Here is a 20636-nt window from a genome sequence, read left to right on the forward strand (position 1 = left end):
TATGTAGCAATTAAAATTGCAACATCTAGACTTGTATTTACTATTATTGCATTTTCCACAAAAAAAAAAAAAAAAAATAGCCATTTCTGAATAAAAGTCAGCTAATTAAATTGAAACATAATTATTTCCAAGCGATTTAAAAATGTACCCAATTCTGTGCAAAAACATTAGATGTTTTTTGTTTTTTTTACCATTGTACCATTGTAATTATCACGTAAAAAGCTGCAGTGTGACGTCATGTGGGTGTGACTTATGTTATGCCACTTGGAAAGTTTTGGGTGATTTTCATGTTCAAAAATGTCTTCGTCTATCTGCTGCTATAGAAATGGCTTTGACGAGACGTATTTGCTCGCGGATTTCTCGTTTACGTGAATAATGAGGATTAACTTAAGCTGTGGAACTTTTGTGTTTTGCCTGTAACCCTATGCTAACGGTTCACGGCTAAATGCATGCTCTGGCTGAACTTCAGTCAGCTGCTCTTGTTTTGAAGCTCATCCCATCATGGAGTGCGCGACTTTTTCTAAGTATTCCTGGCTGGATTTTGTTTTTACTGTGATCGGCGTCTGCACGTTTCTGTTTGACGTGGGCTCGGATCTGTGGGTGGCTAAGGAGTTCTTCACGCATGGAGATTTCATGTGGTTCGGTATTTTGGTGGGCTTCATGCTCATGTCATCTGTCATAATTCAGCTTTTTAGTTGGTTTTGGCTGAAGTATGATCGTCCTTTGGAGAATTTTGAGTCTCAGGCGTCCGCCGGGAACATCGTTCTGTTAAGTGAAGCGAAAAGAGTAAAATTGTTGCTCCTCCTGCATATTTGTCAGCTGGGCTTCTTCATCAGGTGAGACAGCAGTAACTGCACGAGCGTCTTACAAATGGCTGATTTATTAACTCGAGTTTTCAGATGCTCAACATTTCAAGTAATGTAGACTTTTAAATAAAACTAAAATGAAAACAAATAGGGGGAGACCGGGGATGGTTGTAATACTTCCAATTTCTTCGATCAGGTTACAAATCACCCGATTCACTTCACACATTCTCGGGTTCATGCTGCCTTCACGTGCTCTCGGAATGATCGTAAAAAACTATCCTAGGTAGAAATTGCACATGAACGCCCTGATTGAATGCGACGAGCTCGTAATCACGACTTCCGAAGTGGGAATTATCAAATTTCCGATAGCACGTGAAGGCAGCATTAGTCCGTGCCAATTAATGTTAGTGATGTTTTAGCTGTTGGCTTTAAGGTGAGCTAGTTCATGGCTACAAGACTCTGGGTTAGTTGTGACATCAATTAATCATGTTACACCCTAATCCAAGTTTGTGTATTATTATTATTACCCAAAACACCTGGCTGAAAGTTTTTAGAATGCCTAGTAGACCTTTGCTGCGTCCCAATTCTCCCACTTATACTACGCCCCTAAAAGTATGTACTCTTTTTGTGAGCAAAATCACACACAAGTACATACTCTTGAGTAGACAAGCTTTGGGACATACTTTCACGTCATACAATTGCATTTCTGCTCTCTGTCGCATCCTGTCACCGTAAACTGTCAATCATCTTAAATCCTCCACATTTCATTTAGCTGATTTCCTACCTTATCGGAGAGAAATGCAGTAGCACGTTGATCTGCAGTCACGGGTGTTTCATGCAGAGAACTCCCCTTGTATTAAAGGGTTAGTTCACCTGAAAATGAAAATTCTGTCATTAATTACTCACCCTCGTGTTCTTCCAAACCTGTGAGACCTTCGTTCATCTTCAGAACACAAATTAAGATAATTTTTAATAAAATCCAATGGCTAAGTGAGGCCTGCATCGCCAGCAAGACAATTAACACTTTCAATGCCCACAAAGCTACTTCAGACATATTTAAAACAGTTCTTGTGATTACAGTGGTTCAACCTTAATGTTATGAAGCGACTTTTTGTGTGCAAAAAAACAATATAACGACTTTATTGATCAATATCTAGTGATGGGCGATTTCAAAACACTGCAAACATGCAAAACATGAAGCTTTGAAGCTTAACGAATCTTTGGTTTCAAATCAGTGTTTCAGAGAGAGTGTATCAAACTGCCAAAGTCACGCAAACCATTGAAATTTCGAAACACTTATGACGTAATGAAGCCTCGTTTACTGAAATCACATGACTTTGGCAGTTTGAGATCTTTTGATACACGCTCCGAACCACTGATTCGAAACAAGATTCGTTAAGATTCATGAAGCAGTGTTTTTAGATGACACATCATTAGACATTGTTGAATAAAGTCATTATTTGTTTTATTTTTTCGCACAATGTATTCTCGTCGCTTCATATCATTAAGGTTGAACCACTGTAGTCACAACAACTGTTTTAAATACGTCTTTAGTAGCTTTCTGGGCATTTGAAAGTGTTAATTGTCTTGCTGTCTAGGCCTCACTGAGCCATCGAATTTTATAAAAAATATCTTAATTTGTGTTCTGAAGATGAACGAAGGCCTTACGGGTGTGGAACGACATGAGGGTGAGTAATTAATGACACAATTTTCATTTTTGGGTTAACGAACCCTTTAATGCATAATGATGCATTTAAAAGTTAATGGCCAATCAGATCTTTATAAAAGTCCACATTGTTATTGCAGATGAAAATTAACACAGATAACATTAAATATTTTGGTTTCTCAAACCTCTCACCGTCGGTCGCACACATCAGCCATGTTTTGCACTTTTTACTCGTGTTTGTAGTTCTGAACTGAATCCTCATTCAAAGTGCAATGGGGTGTGGGCAATATTAGCCTTTTATAGTGTGCACGGATCCACACTTCGAAAATCTACCGGAAATAGTAGTCCATCGGGGGACTTTTGGCATACTCTTTTCAACATACTATGCTTTGGGATACACTTCTTTTAATCTCACATACTATTTAGGATGGATAGTATGGACATTGGGAAGCAAGGCTTGATTAGCTGGTTCAGATATGCTTAATTGGGGTTGTTGCTGAACTCTGCAGGATGGTGAACCACCAGGAGCAGGATTTGACACCGTGGCCTAAGTCTTGAAAGAGAAAGACAAATTGAGGGATGTAAAATGAGCATTTGCTCATTTTATTCCTTTTTGTTACACACACACACATATACCAATTATGTTAAAAAGTCTGCGCTGAATAAAAAGCTTTCAAAACTGATTTTTTTGTTATAATCCTTATCTCATAATGTTACATCTCACCCCAGGGTCTGTTACAATTCACCCCATAGTCTGGGTTAGTTGTAACATTTCACTCCCCGTGTTTGAAACTAAACCACACATTTTCTGTTTGTGTTGCAAAGATAACAGCTATACCATTTAATAGCTGACACTAGTTAAAATCACATTTTGAATGCACTGGCTTAAAAGAACACCAAGATAAAGACAGAAATGTCAAAAATATTACAACTATCCCCGGTCTCCCCTACATCTAAAAAAATTAATAAATTGGAATTTTTAATACAAAACTTTGTAAACGCTTTTATATTTCGTTACATTCATTTTATATTTATTTATAGTAAAGTATGTTAAATTTGTGCATTTTCTGTCTCTTAATCTGTCACATTCCGATGTAGACATGCAATCGTTTCTATTAAGACTTGATAACGGCATGCAACAGCTTGTGGCGTATAGTGACTTTATTTCCATTGAATGAAAATCTGTATTCAAAACATGCAAAACCTTAGATTTACATCCTTAAATGTAAATCCTTAGCTCTTGAGCTGCGAACAAAAAAAGTAATAGCATTACCAAAATTCATTGACGTCAGGGTTATAATTTTATAACAAGGTTATTTTCTTTATTTATAAACACTGAAAATTAAATGTAATAAATTTGTAAAATATTATTTGGAAATATTTAGCTGCTTATTTTTTTAAACTCACTATAGTACAGTTCTCTCAGAACTTCTCTGTGTTATGTATTTATTTTAATCAAATTTTTCTAGTTTAAAAAAGATAAAAGATTATTTTATTCATTCATTAATATCAAATGTTTATTTTAATCTAACATTTATTTTATTCATTTATATCAAATTTCTATTTTTATCTATTTTTATCTTTTAAATGATGGCTCAGGGAGGTAAAAACACATGAAGAGAAGTGTTAGGATAATACAGCATTAGCAATCACAGACATTCACATTGAGACTGGATTACATTTCTCAGATTACTGTTGAATTTGCACAAATAACATTATGTAATTTTCTCTGGAATGTTTTATAGAGGTTGTCTGAGAAAAACACAGATAAGGCAGTTTAGGATGATATTCTGCACTCATTTGAAATTGACCTATGACATTCTGTGACATGAAATTCATATAAATTTAAACAATCTCATGGATGTGGCTGTTGTGGTTTGTGATCATATGGGCACCAACTGCTGCAGTAAATGTGGTGTAACTTTGACATAGTCCTTTTTTTTTTAAGTTTACCTGTTTTAACCCTCTACCGCACGCATTATGATAAATCTATAAAAAAAAAATATTTGACTCTTTTTCTTTTCTTAGAATGGCTTAACTTAAAGTGCTGTAAAAAAAAAAAATTGGAAAAAAATATTATTTTAAGGTACTTTATAATACATTGCCATATGGCAACAACGTACAATAGTGGAAAAACTTAGAATAAGTGTAAGTGTATATAGTTCATATTTTTCCTCAGAAATGTTGTTTGTATTGAATCAATTAGTGCTATTATAAATTTTAGCAGTAATTATAAACAATACCTTATACTTATTTTCCAACATCTTGTGTTTTTCCATTCTCTTTTGCTGAATAATGCTTTATATTCTTTAAATTTCACCTTTTTTCTGTATGAAACTTCAAAAAGCATTTTTTATTTTTTTTTACAAAGGTGAGACACATGTAGACATCACATTTGGTGCTCTTCACACTTACAATACACTTAGAGCCACTTGCACCTGCCTTTTTGAGACACCATGATAGGAAAGTGGTAGGTCTGGGCCAGTATACATGGCTGTGATGGCAGATCTCTGATGTTGATCCATAATACAAATGCCATGGCAGTCCTAAACATACGACTAATGAACATTATATCACTAGCATTAATGTTTTTATTGTTATAGCTTAACAGACTGCAGCTGATCTTTGCTAGCTATCTAACCTATTATAATAATGCCATTCCATTATTGCGCAGTGTTGCTATATGGCAACACAGACATTTCCTCGATTTACCAAAAACTAATTCCATAAAAACATTTTTGAGTGGTGAATATGTCATCATACCTTACCTGAGATGATGTTAACATTTTTTTTGTGAATGTGACATGGGCAGGTCCTTGTTTGTTACTGACGTTTTAGTTTGCTTTCAGCAACTACCGACAAGAAATGGCAGTCTGTCAGATATCGCGTCACATAAAAAAAATTGCATGTCATGTGACTTAACCAAAGCACATCATTGGCTAAATTAAGGTCTTCTCTTACCAATAAAAAAAACTAGAATGTTCTCTTAAAGAGTCGGTGGCAAGGAAATGAACATAAAGAGTATGTTGCCATATGGCAACACTATGCGGTAGAGGGTTAAATGTCTATTGCCCACCGTGCACAGTTGCCCTGAAGCAACCAGGGGTGCGTTTCCCAAAGCGAACTATGGTCTCAAGTTCCGTCGTTACCAATAGATTTCAGTGGGACTTACGGCCATAGTTGGCTAACGATGCTTTCGGGAAACGCACCCCAGGTTGGTGGTGCCACCAAGCTTGGGCCCGTCATCGCTGCTTGCAGCTATATTTTTATTATTTATTTTTTACATTTTAATCTTATTTATTTTAATTTTATTATTTATTTTTTACATTTCTACAGTTTTTTACAGTTTTTTTTATGATATATGATTATATACATGATAGTAAAATGGACAGTGTTTAAACAAACATGGTACTACCATGGTAGCACATCCGGAACCAAGTGACCACAGAGTCATGTTGACATTTTCCCTGACTTCCTAATACTTGCCCTGATTATGTCACACTGTTTATGTCACACTAAGTATAAACATCCAAACTATCACAGACAGCTGGATACTTGTCAGACAAAATATTTCGGTATTGTCTTAAAAACATGGTTACTATTATGTACAAAAAGTTATTAATCTCCTTTTTAAGCATACTGTGGTAATTCAGTTCATATACTCTCTTTCTTTACCCATAGGCACGTATCAGCTATCTGGCAGGGCTTTCGTGTGTGGTGGCGAGGGGGGAGTGGGTCTGAGTATGCAGTTTATCTGACCCATGACCTCAGCATGCTGCGTCTCATTGAGACATTCTGCGAGAGCGCTCCCCAGCTCACCCTCATGATGTACATCATGCTACGCAACAACCACGCAAGGATGGTACAATGTGGGTAACCACTCCACTTCTGCTCTAATGCTTTTAACCACTTCACAAAAAAAAAAAAAAAACATGACATCCAATCTGCTTATGACATCCAATCTGAGGAATGACCATCCGCATGAGATGCATCCATTATAAGTTAATACTGTATTTTACATTAAAACCGTCATAAAACACTTCCTCCAATTTATGCTCCATTTCCTCCATTGTGGTAAAAAGAATTTCCTCTTGACTGAAGCCAACATTTTCATCCAGTCTGATCTGAGAAAATTGAGCATTGACTTACAGGAAATGCAGTAATGTGTGGTTATTTGATCTTCCTATGTAGACATCAGCATGTTTATGATTTTGCATTGGACATTGGACAAACTTCGTTTGTATGTAGGGTTGGGGTGCATAAAATTAAAAATGTCATGGTGAAAATATCCTAATTAAGAAAAAAAGTTATTAAAACAATGACATTCTTGAAACAAAAACCTTGTTATAAAGTAGTTTGACAGATTCTTTAATTGGCATAGTTAAAACATATTTTAATTGGCGATGTACTGAAATTTCGGCAACTTGTTTCAGTCTAAAAAAAATGGTTTCGGCTGAAATGGTTTTGGAGAGCTGAAATAATTTACCGAAACAGTGACATTTCATTAGCACTCAGATGGCACTTTTTGACATCAACAGGAAAATATGTCAGCTGTTTCTAGGGCTGGGTTGATGAATATATATTTTTTCATTTTTAAAGGTGCACTAAAACCCTATTTCACAAGATGTAATATACGTCTAAGGTGTCCCCTGAATGTGTCTGAAGTTTCAGCTCAAAATACCCAATAGTTTTTTTATTATTCAATTTTTTAACTGCCTATTTTGGGGCATAATTAGAAATGCGCCGATTCTGTGCGTGTCCCCTTTAAATGCTCGCGCTTCCCGCCCCCAAGCTCCCAACTCTATAATACATTGCATAAACAAAGTTTACAAAGTTAATGTAACCCTCAAAATTGAGTTATTATTGCTCCATCTGCCATTTTTCGCTATTGTTCTTGCTTGCTTACCTGCATAAAGTCTGTTGATTCGGCTGTGCTGCTCCAGACGTTAATACTGGCTTGTCTAATGCCTTGAACATGAGCTGGCATATGCAAATATTGGGGTCATACATATTAATGATCCCAGCTGTTGCGTCACAGTCGGTGTTATGTTGAGATTCGCCTGTTCTTCAGAGGTCTTTTGCAAAGATCTAATTTACATAAGAAGGAGGAAACAATGGTGTTTGAGACCCACTGTATGTCATTTCCATGTACAGAACTCTTAATTATTTAACTATGCCGAGGTAAATTCAATTTTCAATTCTAGGGCACCTTTAAGGATTAGTAAATTTAATATTAGTATAAAAATTTTTTTTTTTTTTTTTTTTTTTTTTGTCCGCCAACCCAGTCATGGTGTGACCAACATGCAGAAACAAAAAAAGACAGAAAAAAACTGGAAATTACATAATTTACATTACAAATTACATCAGGCTTTATATCATGTCTTAAAGGGATAGTTCACCCAAAAATGAAGAAATATGGTTTATCAAACAGCCAAACCATTGACTTTAATAGTATGAAAGAAGTATCATAGTATCTTCTTTTGTGTTCAGCAGACAAAAGAAATTCATACAGGTGTAGAACAACTTGATGGTGAGTAAATGATGACAGAATGATGACATTATTTTTGGATGAACCATCCCTTTAATATATTACACTGTGTCTACACCAGATGCAAATAGAGACAAACAAAAGCAAATAGAACCCATTGTAATCAGTGATGCTGTCTACACTGGATTTGGTGTGACATGACAAATCCCTGACAATCCTCTTTCTATTTCTGACGTACTTCAAGTGTTCGTACTACTTCTGACAGGAAGAACAATTCGATTTGCAAAGGTCGCTTAGTCATGTCCAGGGTAGACAGCCTTTCTTGCGGCGCAGCAATGGTGCGAGTCGACAAAACGACTATCATATCCAATGTAGACATGGCGTTAAGGTTATTTCAGTTTGTAGAATGTAACCCTAACCTAAAACTTGAGATATATAATATATAACACACACGCATACATATATATATATATACAGTCCAGTCCAAAAGTTTGGAACCACTAAGATTTTTTTTTAAAAGAAGTTTCGTCTGCTCACCAAGGCTACATTTATTTAATTAAAAATACAGTAAAAAAACATGATCCTTCAGAAATCATTCTAATATGCTGATTTGCTGCTCAATAAACATTTATGATTATTTTCAATGTTGAAAACAGTTGTGTACTTTTTTTTCAGGATTCCTTGATGAAAAGAAAGTTCAAAAGAACAGCATTTATCTGAAATGCAAAGCTTCTGTAGCATTATACACTACCGTTCAAAAGTTTGGGGTCAGTAAGAATTTTTATTTTTATTTTTTTTTAAAGAAATTAAAGAAATTAATACTTTTATTCAGCAAGGATGCATTAAATCAATCAAAAGTGGCAGTAAAGACATTTATAATGTTACAAAAGATTAGATTTCAGATAAACACTGTTCTTTTAAACTTTCTATTCATCAAATAATCCTAAAATTATTGTACACAAATATTTTGTACAATTGTACACATTAAATGTTTCTTGAGCAGCAGATCAGCATATTAGAATGATTTCTGAAGGATCATGTGACACTGAAGACTGGAGTAATGATGCTGAAAATTCAGCTTTGCATCACAGGAATAAATTACTTTGTGAAATATATTCAAATAGAAAACAGTTATTTTAAATTGTATTAATATTTTTACTGTATTTTTAAATAAATAGCCTTGGTGAGCAGACGAAACTTCTTTTAAAAACATTAAAAATCTTAGTGGTTCCAAACTTTTGGACTGTACTGTATATATATAATGTGTGTAAATATGTATGTATGTATATATAATTTTTATGATACTTTTTTATATCAGTTTTTACTTTTAATTTTAGTAATTTTTTAAATGGCGCTTTTGTCATTTTTATTTATATATTTCTATTCGGCTTTATTTAATGTTTATTTCAATTTTAATTTTAGTGATTTTAGTACTTATTTAGTTAAGTTCAATTTAATGTAATAGTTTTAGTAATAATAACTACACTGCTATGCACATTTATATTAGTTAGATTTCACTGTATGCATTTTGCATTGTTTTTTTTCCTTTTTGTCTATGACCCAGCAGTAGAGAATGGAAGTACAAAACACTGAAATGTGACACTGATGTTTCTGTTCCACAGGTGTGAGTGTGGTCGCCTCCACTACTTCTGTAGCTTGGATGGTGGTGGACTATCATCGGTCGCTCCGTTCATTTCTGCCCGACAAGGACAAGCAGGGTTGGTTGTCCTCTGTGGTTTACTTCTTCTGGAACCTCTTTCTAATTGGCCCACGTGTAGCTGCGGTTGCTCTCTTTGCTTCTGTGTTGCCCTGCTACATTGCTGCTCACTTCCTGTCTTTGTGGCCTTTCTTTGTGTTATGGGCCTGGAGGCAGGGTACTGATTTCATGGACAGCACAGGGGGGGAATGGCTCTACCGGGCCACTATAGGTCTAATCTGGTACTTCAGCTGGTTTAATGTGTCTGAAGGACACACCAGAGACAGGAGTTTCATCTACCACACATTTATGATCTCAGACACTGGCATCCTGTTGGCCACATGGTGGTTTTACCGTGACGCAGAGATGACCCAGTCGTATGCCATTAGTCTGATTATCTCCATCCCACTTTGTTATGTCTTGGGCTTAATGATAAAAGTTCTCTACTATTGCTGTTTTCACCCCAAATTGTGGTGGCCTCCGGATTTGGGGAAATTTTCAGATGATGTATCAGATGGAGGGGAGCCACACAGCTGTATGCAGGCTGATGGTGTTTCGGATGGAGGGGAGGAGCCACACAGTGTTGTTGGGGCCGATGGTGCTTCAGCTGGAGGGAAGGAGCCACACACCGTTGTTCAGGCCAGTGGTGCTTCTTTTCAAAGATTTAACAAGAGGATGAGCCAACATGCTGCTTACTTTTACACAACAAACACCTCCTCTGCAATTAAAACAAATGAATGTGGAACAAATAATGTATCGGTACTCTAAAAATGAATGGTATGTAGCTTGTTTGACTGTTACACATTTTATTACATTTGTAAATTATCTGTACATAGCGTTGATACAAATTATGGTTTTTGAATGGTTACAGTTGAACTGAAGTCATTAATTTTGTTGTTTGTATTGAAGGTATATGTCACCATAAACCAAAATTGTCCTCATTTACTCACCCTCATGACTTTCACACCCGCATGACTTTTCTGTGTCTTCCATTGAACACAGAAGATGATGGGTGGGCTGATAAGCTCCAAAAAGGACAAAACAACATGAGTCATAAAGGGTTTTTTGTTGTTGTTTTTTTACGACTTATGAACCCTATTCTAAATCATATAAAGTTATGGCTTTGTCTGGGGAACAGACCGAAATTGATGTTTTTTCTACTCTAGTAGTACTCACATGAAGCACAACTGTTGTGGAATCTGACTCTGTGAATGTTTTCATTTCTTTAATGTAGAATAGAAATATGTGCACATATGTGACTGATCCTTAGTCATCTTGCCAAAACTATTTCTATCTTTTGTACATATGAATCTATGTGTACAGTGTAATGTTTTATCAAGTTTTTCGAAAATTGTTAGTGTTTACAGAATTCTAAATCTATTTGTGTCATAATTTAGAAACAATCAATGGGATCAAACAAGAATCCTCTCAGAATCAGAGCTTCTGTAAAATAAACTGAAAATGAAATGAAAATGAAAACCATCCTGCAATCTTTGATTCATAAAGGGAATGTTCATGCAAAAATGAAAGGTCTGTCATCATTTCCTCAACCTCATGTCATTTCAAACCTGCATGGCTTTGGTTGATCTTTTTTGTCCATTTAAGGCAATGATGTCCAAAACTGTTTGGTCACCAATATTCTTTAAAATGGGGGTTAAGCACAAATTCACTTCCATATTCTCTAAAACAGCTCCTTTGTATGTACTTTGTTGAATATAGAGCTGTTTTACTCAAGATGCCTTAAAAAGAGCGAGTAAAGATGAGCATAACTGATGTCCCTTGCATATAGATTTTTTTTTTTTTTTTTTATCTTCTCACTAACATTTGGATATAAAAAACATCAACAACAAAACAAACTAGGTAGGTTAGTTGATTACCTTAAAAGTCCATAGATATCCATTAGTTCATTCTGCTGTTAACACTTTCTCCAATAAGCGCATGCGATGAGAACAGTTTTTTGGTTTGGTCATATGACATTTGTCATATCATGTTCTGTCATATAGGTTTGGAATGGCATGAGAACGAGAAATTATTTTGTCAGAATTTCATTTTGGGGTGAACTAACCCTTTAAAGTGCTTGGGTTTGATCCCATTAAGATTGATTTTCTAAACAATTAGCCCTTTTTAGGGGCAGTTGTGGCCTAATGGTTAGAGAGTCTGATTTGTAACCCGAAGGTTGCAGGTTCAAGTCTCAGCAGGCAGGAAAAGTAGGTGATTGAACAGTGCTCTCTTCCACTCTCAGTACCCACAACTGGTGCCCTTGAGCAAAATGGCTGCCTACTGCTCTGGGTGTGTTCAGTGTTCACTGCTCTGTGTGTGCACTTGGATGGGTGAAATGCAGAGCGCAAATCACTAGTATAGGGCACCATATTGGCTAGACTTCATGTCACTCACTCACTTTCACTTTCCAATTTTATTAGCATTCTTTCAGGATTTCTTGACAAAAGCATGTTGGTACTAGTTGTTGAAGACTACACTCAAACATTATTTATATTGTCTGTAAATGCTCAGAATCATGGACATGGATCTAAATGTACATAAATCATCCTACTAGCTTCTATTTGTGGTCTCATTTTATTATATTTTGTGAAAATATATGTTATATATTTGTAGTCTTATTTTTCACTATGGACTTGATCTGAACAGCATTGTTAAAGGGTTAGTTCACCCAAAAATGAAAATTCTGTCATTTATTACTCACCCTCATGCCGTTCCACACCCTTAAGACCTTCATTAACCTTCGGAACACAGATTAAGATATTTTAGTTCAAATCCGATGGCTCCGTGAGGCCTCCATAGGGAGCAATGACACTTCCTCTCTCAAGATCCATAAATGTACTAAAAACATATAAGCAATAATATAACCTTTATAATTTAAATCGGTTCATGTGAGTACAGTGGTTCAATATTAATATTATAAAGCGACGATAATATTTTTGGTGCGCCAAAAAAAAACTAAATAATGACTTATATAGTGATGGCCGATTTCAAAACACTGCTTTAGAAAGCATCGGAGCATTATGAATCTGTGTGTGTCGAATCTGCTGTTCGGAGCGCCAAAGTCACGTGATTTCAGCCGTTTGGCGGGTTTGAACCGCGATCTGATTCATGATTCGATACACTGATTCATAACGCTCTGATGCTTCCTGAAGCAGTGTTTTGAAATCGGTCATCACTAAATAAGTCGTTATTTTGTTTTTCTCGTCGGTTTATAATATTAATATTGAACCACTGTACTCACATGGACTGATATAGATGTGTTTTTAGTACCTTTATGGACAGAGGAAGTGACATTACTCCCTATGAAGGCCTCACGGAGCCATCGGATTTGAACTAAAATATATTAATATATTAATTTGTAAATCCGAAGATTAATGAAGGTCTTACGGGTGTGGAACGGCATGAGGGTAAGTAATAAATGACAGAATTTTCATTTTTGGGTGAACTAACCCTTTAACGATTATGGTCTACATTTTGAATTTATTTTTCAATACATTAAATAACTCACTAATGTCATCAGCAAAAATGTCTGACAACAGAAGTATTGCAACATTACCCAATAGCCAATATCCCCTATTGTATGTTCCTGTATGTGGTGTTTATAGCTGTAGTTTCTTGAGAATTGGATGCCATATGCATGTCGTGACAACTTGTATTGGTTTGCAATTTTAAACATGTGTCCTCTTGTCATGCTATGTGGAATGCAAGCAATCATGGGTTATGCTATCATGTCTCAGTTCTGTTCAGGGATTTTTTTTGACAGGGATCCATTGAACATTTTGTGTATGTAATGAATAAACCCAGCCTATTCAAACTATGTCTTTCATGTATAAATTTGTTTCCAAGTAACTACAAGTAAACTTGTACTGACTGTTAGGTTGCTTGACAGCGGACTTTGCTTAACAAGCTTGATGGGAAGCATTTTTTTCAGCTACTGTAGGCTTGAAGCTTATGAAGTGGTTAAAAGAATTCAAGTTATGACTGGTACTTCTGGTATCCCTTTATTTCACTTTAAGATAACTAGCATTTCATATAGAGAATATGTGCCTTTTTATTATGTTTGCTGAGCCTGGCGTCACTGTTACTGTTGTTTATACGTAAGGTTATGGATTTGAACCAGCCCTTAAAGGAACACTCCACTTTTTTTGAAAATAGGCTCATTTTCCAACTCCCCTAGATTTAAACAGTTGAGTTTTACCGTTTTCGAATCCATTCAGCCGATCTCCGGTTCTGGCGGTACCACTTTTAGCATAGCTCATTCAGGCGTAATAATCAAGGAACTTTGCTGCCGTATCATGGCTGAATGAAAGTATAGTTCCTAGCCATATCAGCCTAGAAAATCACAACTTTTTATTTTCTGTCGGTCTTAGTACACGATTTAACTACAGAAGAGTCAAGTTTTAAATTGGAAAAATATCAAAACTCTTTGGTCATTTTTAAGCGCGATGCTAACGGTCTAATCAGATTCAATGAACTATGCTAAGCTATGCTAAAAGTGGTACCGCCAGAACCGGAGATCGGCTGAATGGATTCGAAAACGGTAAAACTCAACTGTTTAACTCTAGGGGAGTTGGAAAATGAGACTATTTTCAAAAAAAGTGGAGTGTTCCTTTAACCTTAAAGTATTTGGTTCACCCAAAAATGAAAATTCTGTCATTAACTACTCATCCTCATGTCGATCCACACCCGTAAGACCTTCGTTCATCTTCGGAAAACACAAATTAATATTTTTTGATAAAAGCTGATGACTTAGTGAGTCCTGCATTGACAGAACATTAATTTACACTTTCAAATGCCAAGAAAGCTACTAAAGATGTATTTAAAACAGTTCATATTACTACAATGATTCGACCTTAATGTTATGAAGTGACAAGAATATTTTTTGTGCACCAAAAATAATGACTTTATTCAACAATATATATTGAAGGACGATTTCAAAACACTGCTTCATGAAGCTTCGAAGCTTTTCAAATCTTTTGTTTCGAATCAGTGGTTCCGAGCACTGCCAAAGTCACGTGAACCATTGAAATTTCAAAACACATGATGTAACGAAGCCTTGTTTACTGAAATCACATGCAGTTTGAGATCATTTGATACATGTTCCGAACCACTGATTCAAAACAAAAGATTCGTAAAGCTTTGAAGCTTCATGAAGCAGTGTTTTGAAATCGCTCATCACTAGATATTGTTGAATAAAGTCATTATTTAGTTTTTTTTGGTGCACAATAAGTATTCTCGTCGCTTCATAAAATTAAGGTTGAACCACTGTAGTCACATGAACTGTTATAAATATGTCTTTAGTAGCTTTCTGGGCGTTTGAAAGTGTAAATTAACTTGCTGTCAATGCAGGCCTCACTGAGCCATTGGATTTTATCAAAAATATCTTAATTTGTTTTCCAAAGATGAACGACATGAGGGTGAGTAATAAATGACAGAATTTTCATTTTTGGGTGAACTAACCCTTTAAGTATTAAAGTTCAGTGCATAACTTGTTTGTGCTACAGACATGAATGAGACCTCAAATTCTCAAATTCTTTTTCCTGGTAGATTTTCAAGTGGGCAAAAAATAAAGATTTACACTGAAGTAGGGTCTGAGACCATAATATCAAGTTATATCATACACACATACTCAATACATACTCACTTCGACCTAAGTGCCCTGCGAAAGGAGCGTAAATGTTCTGTTCAAAGGGCATTAAATTGCGCAAGACTTGACTACTATGCATATCTCATGATTATGGTTAAATAAAATCTAACAATTTTATCCCAATTACATTTATTTTCACATTAAATATGGCAATTTATATTCAATTAATAATAACAACTTGATATTTATATAAATGTACTTGGCCTATGTATTATACACATGTGTATTGAACTATGGTAATATATTGTATTTATTTACAGAGGTATATAATGTCACTCTTGTCTAATAAGTTTTGTCTGTGTGTGAACGTCAGGAGATGTAATTTGTTTGTTTGTAAAGTTGAGAGAGACTGTAATGACTGTAATTATCAACACTTTACAGCTGAGAAACTTTCCTTTGGGACATACATTTTTGTAGTATTTTAATTTAGTCTTTTAAGGAATTGTGTGAAACCTGTTCATTTTAAATTAGCGGATTAGAGGATTAGGCATTTCCCATTTTGACCAGTTGTGTGTGGTCACATGCTTAAGTGACATCACTCACTACATTCTCACACATGATTAATCATTCAAAGACATGACTTTGGAGGAGTTATGCGGGTGTTTACTTTCTCTTTTAGATCAGTATATATCCATGTAAAAAGGGAAGCTTTTGTATTTACATTGTCATGCTGTAAAGGTTTCTCACAAGGGACTGAATCATGGAGGAGAGCTGCCATTTATTTTGCTATTTATTGAAATATCTGTATGTTTTGGTGGGATTGCTTTTTTTCCTGCTGGATATAGTGCTGGACATTTTGACTGTTGTGTCATTTTATCAGAATGGGGACTATGTGTATATGGCGGTGATGATCTTTCTGCTGCTGGGCTCTTCAGTATTGTTACAGGTGTTCAGCTGGCTCTGGTACTCTGATTGCCTGGATGAGCTTGAGACTAATGTGGAGACATTTGCAAAAAGGCATATACTGATCAAACCATTCCACTTCCTTCAGCTCGGAGTCTTCCTCAGGTCAGTGACAGATTTGCTTCTCAATTTTCCTTGAATGCTCTTGTGAAAAAAAGAAAGAAAGAAAAAAGTGCACTTTAGCTTACTTTTAAAAGAGCTTATGGAACTACATACTTAAGTATGAACTGAATGTAATGTTTTCAGAAACTTCACTTCATGTTAATTGCAATTTAATGAAAATGCATTATAGTTTAAATTTGTAGCCTATTAAATGTAATTAGTTGAACTTTGGACTGCTTTTTGACCCACTTGAGTAGGACTTTAGTACATATTTATTTGTAATTGCATAAATATTTTGTTTTGTGACTCAAGATTAAAGTGTACTGCTGAATGTACTTATAAGCATATAAGCTAAAACTAAAATATGACTAATGTCATGTATTTTATAATATTCTTGTAATTACACTTTTGTAATTATGAAGTTTCAATTTAGCAATATTTAAAATAGTCAAAAGTCAAGTTTATTTTTATTTTATTATTATTAAATTTATATGGCACATTTAAAAGCAACATAGTTGCAACAAAGTGCTGTACAATAAAACTTTGAGCATATAAAAAACATTAAAGGAAAACACATTAAACAGAATACAATCAGAAAACTTCAACATAAAACCCTTAAACTAATCTTAATCAAAATCTGGAGAGAACAAATAAGATTTAAGAGACAATTTAAAACTGGCTAGTGAAGGAGAGAGCCTCACATTTAAGGGCACTTTTTAAGTGTGTTAACAGTCATGAAAGTGAATTCACTTTAAGTTCATTTAAGTGGCCTCTTATTTCATTAATATATTATCTGTAAGTAGTTTTTTAAAAATATACTTTTAAGAATTGCACATCCTTTTTTTTATTATTATTATTATGCAAACAGACAATTACAATATTTACAAAAAACAAATTAAATGCAGAATACAAATACAAAAACCAACAAAACATACATAACAGTACAATTTGTGTGTGTGTGTGTGTGTGTGTGTGTGTGTGTGTGTGTGTGTGTGTGTGTGTGTGTGTGTGTGTGTGTGTGTGTGTGTGTGTGTGTGTGTGTGTGTGTGTGTGTGTGTGTGTGTGTGTGTGTGTGTGAATTTAAGTATAACTGGGTGTGGTAGTGGAAATATATGAATATAGGAGCATGTGGGAAAGTACAACAGACTTAACCAGAATTTAAAAATAAATAAATAAATAAATAAAATATATATATATATATATATATATATATATATATATATATCTATCTATATATATATATATATATATATATATATATATATATATATATATATATATATATATATATATATCAAAGAGGAGGAAAAAAATAATAAGAATTTTAGTGACAATAATAATGATGAAGAGGGTAATAGTATCACACAAGAAAAAAAAAAAAACTGGTAAATGAGGGATGAGAAAGATGACAAACACATGTATTGCATGATTGCACATCCAATACAATTAAGTGCACACTTTCTCAAAGGTAATGTAAAAAATTAAGATTAAGATATAATTATGAACACTTAAAGGAACAGTTCACTCAAACTCGGTCGTCATTTACTCACCCTCATATATACAAATTTAACTGATTTTTTTAAAATTCACAAATAAACACTGGTCAACAAATACACAGAACACAAAATATGGCAAAATTCTCTCGTGTCACGCAAGCAAGTTTCAACTTCCTCAATCAATGAGGTTTGTTCTCATGCCATTAAAATATCTTCATTTGTGTAATAGCATGAGGGTGTGTAAACTAATTCTTTAAAATCAACATTAAATCAACATTTAATAGACTTTTTTTTTTTTTTTATCCATATTGTGAATAATAGTTAAATGTGAATGAGAACTGATGTGGAGTCAAACCGTTTACTCATATAGTACTTCATAATGTAGAACAAAATCCAAACCGTGGTCTCAATGTTGGCTATTATAAAGTTTTGTTGTAAGTGTTGCTTGAGTAAATGCATGTACCTTGTGTTCACAGGTATGCTGGGGTGATAGAGATGTCCACAAAGCATTTGTTTCATCGCACTGAAAGAGAGCATAAGCCTGACCTGAACCGTGACCTTCATATGCTTCGTTTGTTTGAGGCGTTTTCTGAAAGTGCCCCACAACTCACACTTATGATGTATAGAATGTTACAGAGAGGAGAGCTGGAGCTTATCACAGGTCTGTCTCAAATGCAGAACACTTCAAATCTTTCAGATTACATATTTTCTCCATAACATTTTAAAGTGGTACATTCTCAATAGAGTTCACATGGGTTGCACATTTTATCATGTGTCTCTGAAGCACTTAATGTCATCAAAATTGACAATTCTCTTTTTTTAATGGAATAATGCAGCAGTATTTATTATAAATGATTTATCTGTGTTTTTTTTAATTCACCTGTTCTTGTCATTTTTAATCAAAATAACAAATAAATGTATATATAATAAAAAATAAATATATATAATAAAGATAAATTCTACAACAATAAATACAAAAGTAAGAGATAAATTCAAGTCATGGGTATTTTAAAAAGCTGGTGCTGGTGCAGGATTATGTTTGACTTTCTCCATAACATTTTAAAGTGGTACATTCTCAATAGAGTTCAAATAGGTTCACGTTTTATCATCAGCGTCGTGATAAGAATGACTCGAGCAAATCTTATCACACTTTTGGAGCATGCTGGTGAATGCACCTATGGTGATTCACGTCCCACTTCTGTGAAATTAAACAACTTGGCTTGTTATGAAATATGAATAGCAGCACCAAAGTGCGTTTCTCAGAGTCTCGCATAATCAGAAGAACAGCACTATTGCTTGTGTGATATTGTTTAATAACATGCAACATTTTTTTTTTTTGTTTCAGGTTTAAAACTCCTCACATCAGCTGCTGCAATAGCCTTTACCGTAGCTATGTATCACCGCAGCATGCGCGCATTTCTTCAAGAAAAAGAAAAGATGAGCTGGATCTCCACTGGTGTCTACTTCCTGTGGAACTTGTTGCTGATCATTCCCCGTGTTTCCGCTCTGGCACTCTTTTGCACTGTATTGCCATGCTATATCATAGCTCACTTCCTGTCTTTATGGATGCTGCTGGTTTTAGGGGCCTGGAGCCAGAAAACAGATTACATGAAAAGTCCTGGTTGGGAATGGCTCTTCAGAGCTACTGTTGGAATCATTTGGTACTTCAGCTGGTTTAAAGTATCAACAGGAAGCATAAAATTAAAGGCTTTTCTCTATTATTGTGTCATGGGGTTTGACACATTGATGCTGCTGGGATTCTGGTGCTGGAAGGTGTTTGAGTATACAGGCTGTGGGAGTTCCTTATATCCTTACATTGTGATCCCAACACTTCTAGGATTGCATTTTGCTGGAATTATATTGAAAATTATATACTACAGATGGTTTCATCCTAACTGTGATGAACAGAAAATACCTAAACCCAGTGAACAACAGAATATTAGACAAGCTGCAGCTTTTTATGACATGGAGACAGACTCCATGGAAGCTTCATCTGAAGAATCTGTTACTGGAGTTCTCAAGAGGGGGAGGACCATGGCTGCTAACTTCTACTACTAGTTCCCCAACCCCCTCCCAATTCTATCATAAATTATTAAAATTGAATTAAAGTTTTATTTATAAAAGAGTATTTATGCACAGAATACCTTGTTTTGTACAAAAATAGCACATTTTATTTAATCTTTCTGAAATATATATATATATATATATATATATATATTTATCATCAAGTGGTCAAGTTCTCTATTATTTAAATAGAATAATATAGATTACCTTTCCATTCCTGCATGCAACATGCTTTTAGTTTTTAAAATGTAGTTGTGATCCAATTATGCATGTTTAATGCGTAAGCTGAACTGATTCTGGATGACGAAGCAAAAAAATTTAAATATATGGTATAATCAATCAATAAATATTCCTTGGAATTATAAGGTTCTATCTGACATTTTTGTCAAAATCGAGTTATTCACATATTTTTATTCTGTGACAGCTTAATTATGTGGTGTTGAGTACATCTAGGGACTTTTTATTTGGAAAACAAAGAGGTTCTATCTACAAAGTCGAATGGAATACAAAAGATTTGAAGCTCAATATCTCAGAACTGTTCAGAGATAGAACCTTATAATTCCAAGGGGACGAAATACTGCAGCTGTGGTTGCCAGAATTTTACTGTAAAAAATTATGGTACAGAAACTTTAGGTTTTAGGAATATACACAAACACAAATACAATATACACAAAAACACAATACACACAAACAAAAAACAGTATAGATCATTAACTGATACAATGTTAATATGCCAACTTACTGATTCTGGTTGACTATTGGAGAGCA

At 34.7% G+C, this 20636-nt stretch overlaps 2 protein-coding genes across 3 annotated transcripts; both read left to right on the forward strand.

The window, feature by feature from the left end:
- Positions 1-284: 284 nt before the first annotated feature.
- Positions 285-12320, forward strand: xkr8.3 (XK related 8, tandem duplicate 3). Of its 2 annotated transcripts, XM_067411526.1 has the most exons (4): positions 285-836; positions 6154-6341; positions 9583-10433; positions 10566-12320. In XM_067411526.1, exons 1-3 carry the CDS (start codon positions 502-504, stop codon positions 10422-10424), a joined length of 1365 nt encoding a protein of 454 aa, XP_067267627.1. In that variant the 5' UTR covers positions 285-501; the 3' UTR covers positions 10425-10433; positions 10566-12320. The 2 variants fall into 2 exon arrangements, with proteins under 2 accessions (XP_067267627.1, XP_067267626.1); XM_067411525.1 differs by having other exon boundaries at positions 9583-12320.
- A 3076-nt stretch (positions 12321-15396) lies between these two features.
- LOC137037906 (XK-related protein 8-like) lies at positions 15397-20241 on the forward strand. The gene is made up of 3 exons (XM_067412296.1): positions 15397-16311; positions 18281-18465; positions 19150-20241. Exons 1-3 carry the CDS (start codon positions 16004-16006, stop codon positions 19860-19862), a joined length of 1206 nt encoding a protein of 401 aa, XP_067268397.1. The 5' UTR covers positions 15397-16003; the 3' UTR covers positions 19863-20241.
- The last annotated feature ends 395 nt before the right edge of the window (positions 20242-20636 follow it).

Source organism: Chanodichthys erythropterus, chromosome 15 (assembly GCF_024489055.1).
Source record: "Chanodichthys erythropterus isolate Z2021 chromosome 15, ASM2448905v1, whole genome shotgun sequence".
Classification (NCBI taxonomy): Eukaryota; Metazoa; Chordata; class Actinopteri; order Cypriniformes; family Xenocyprididae; genus Chanodichthys; species Chanodichthys erythropterus.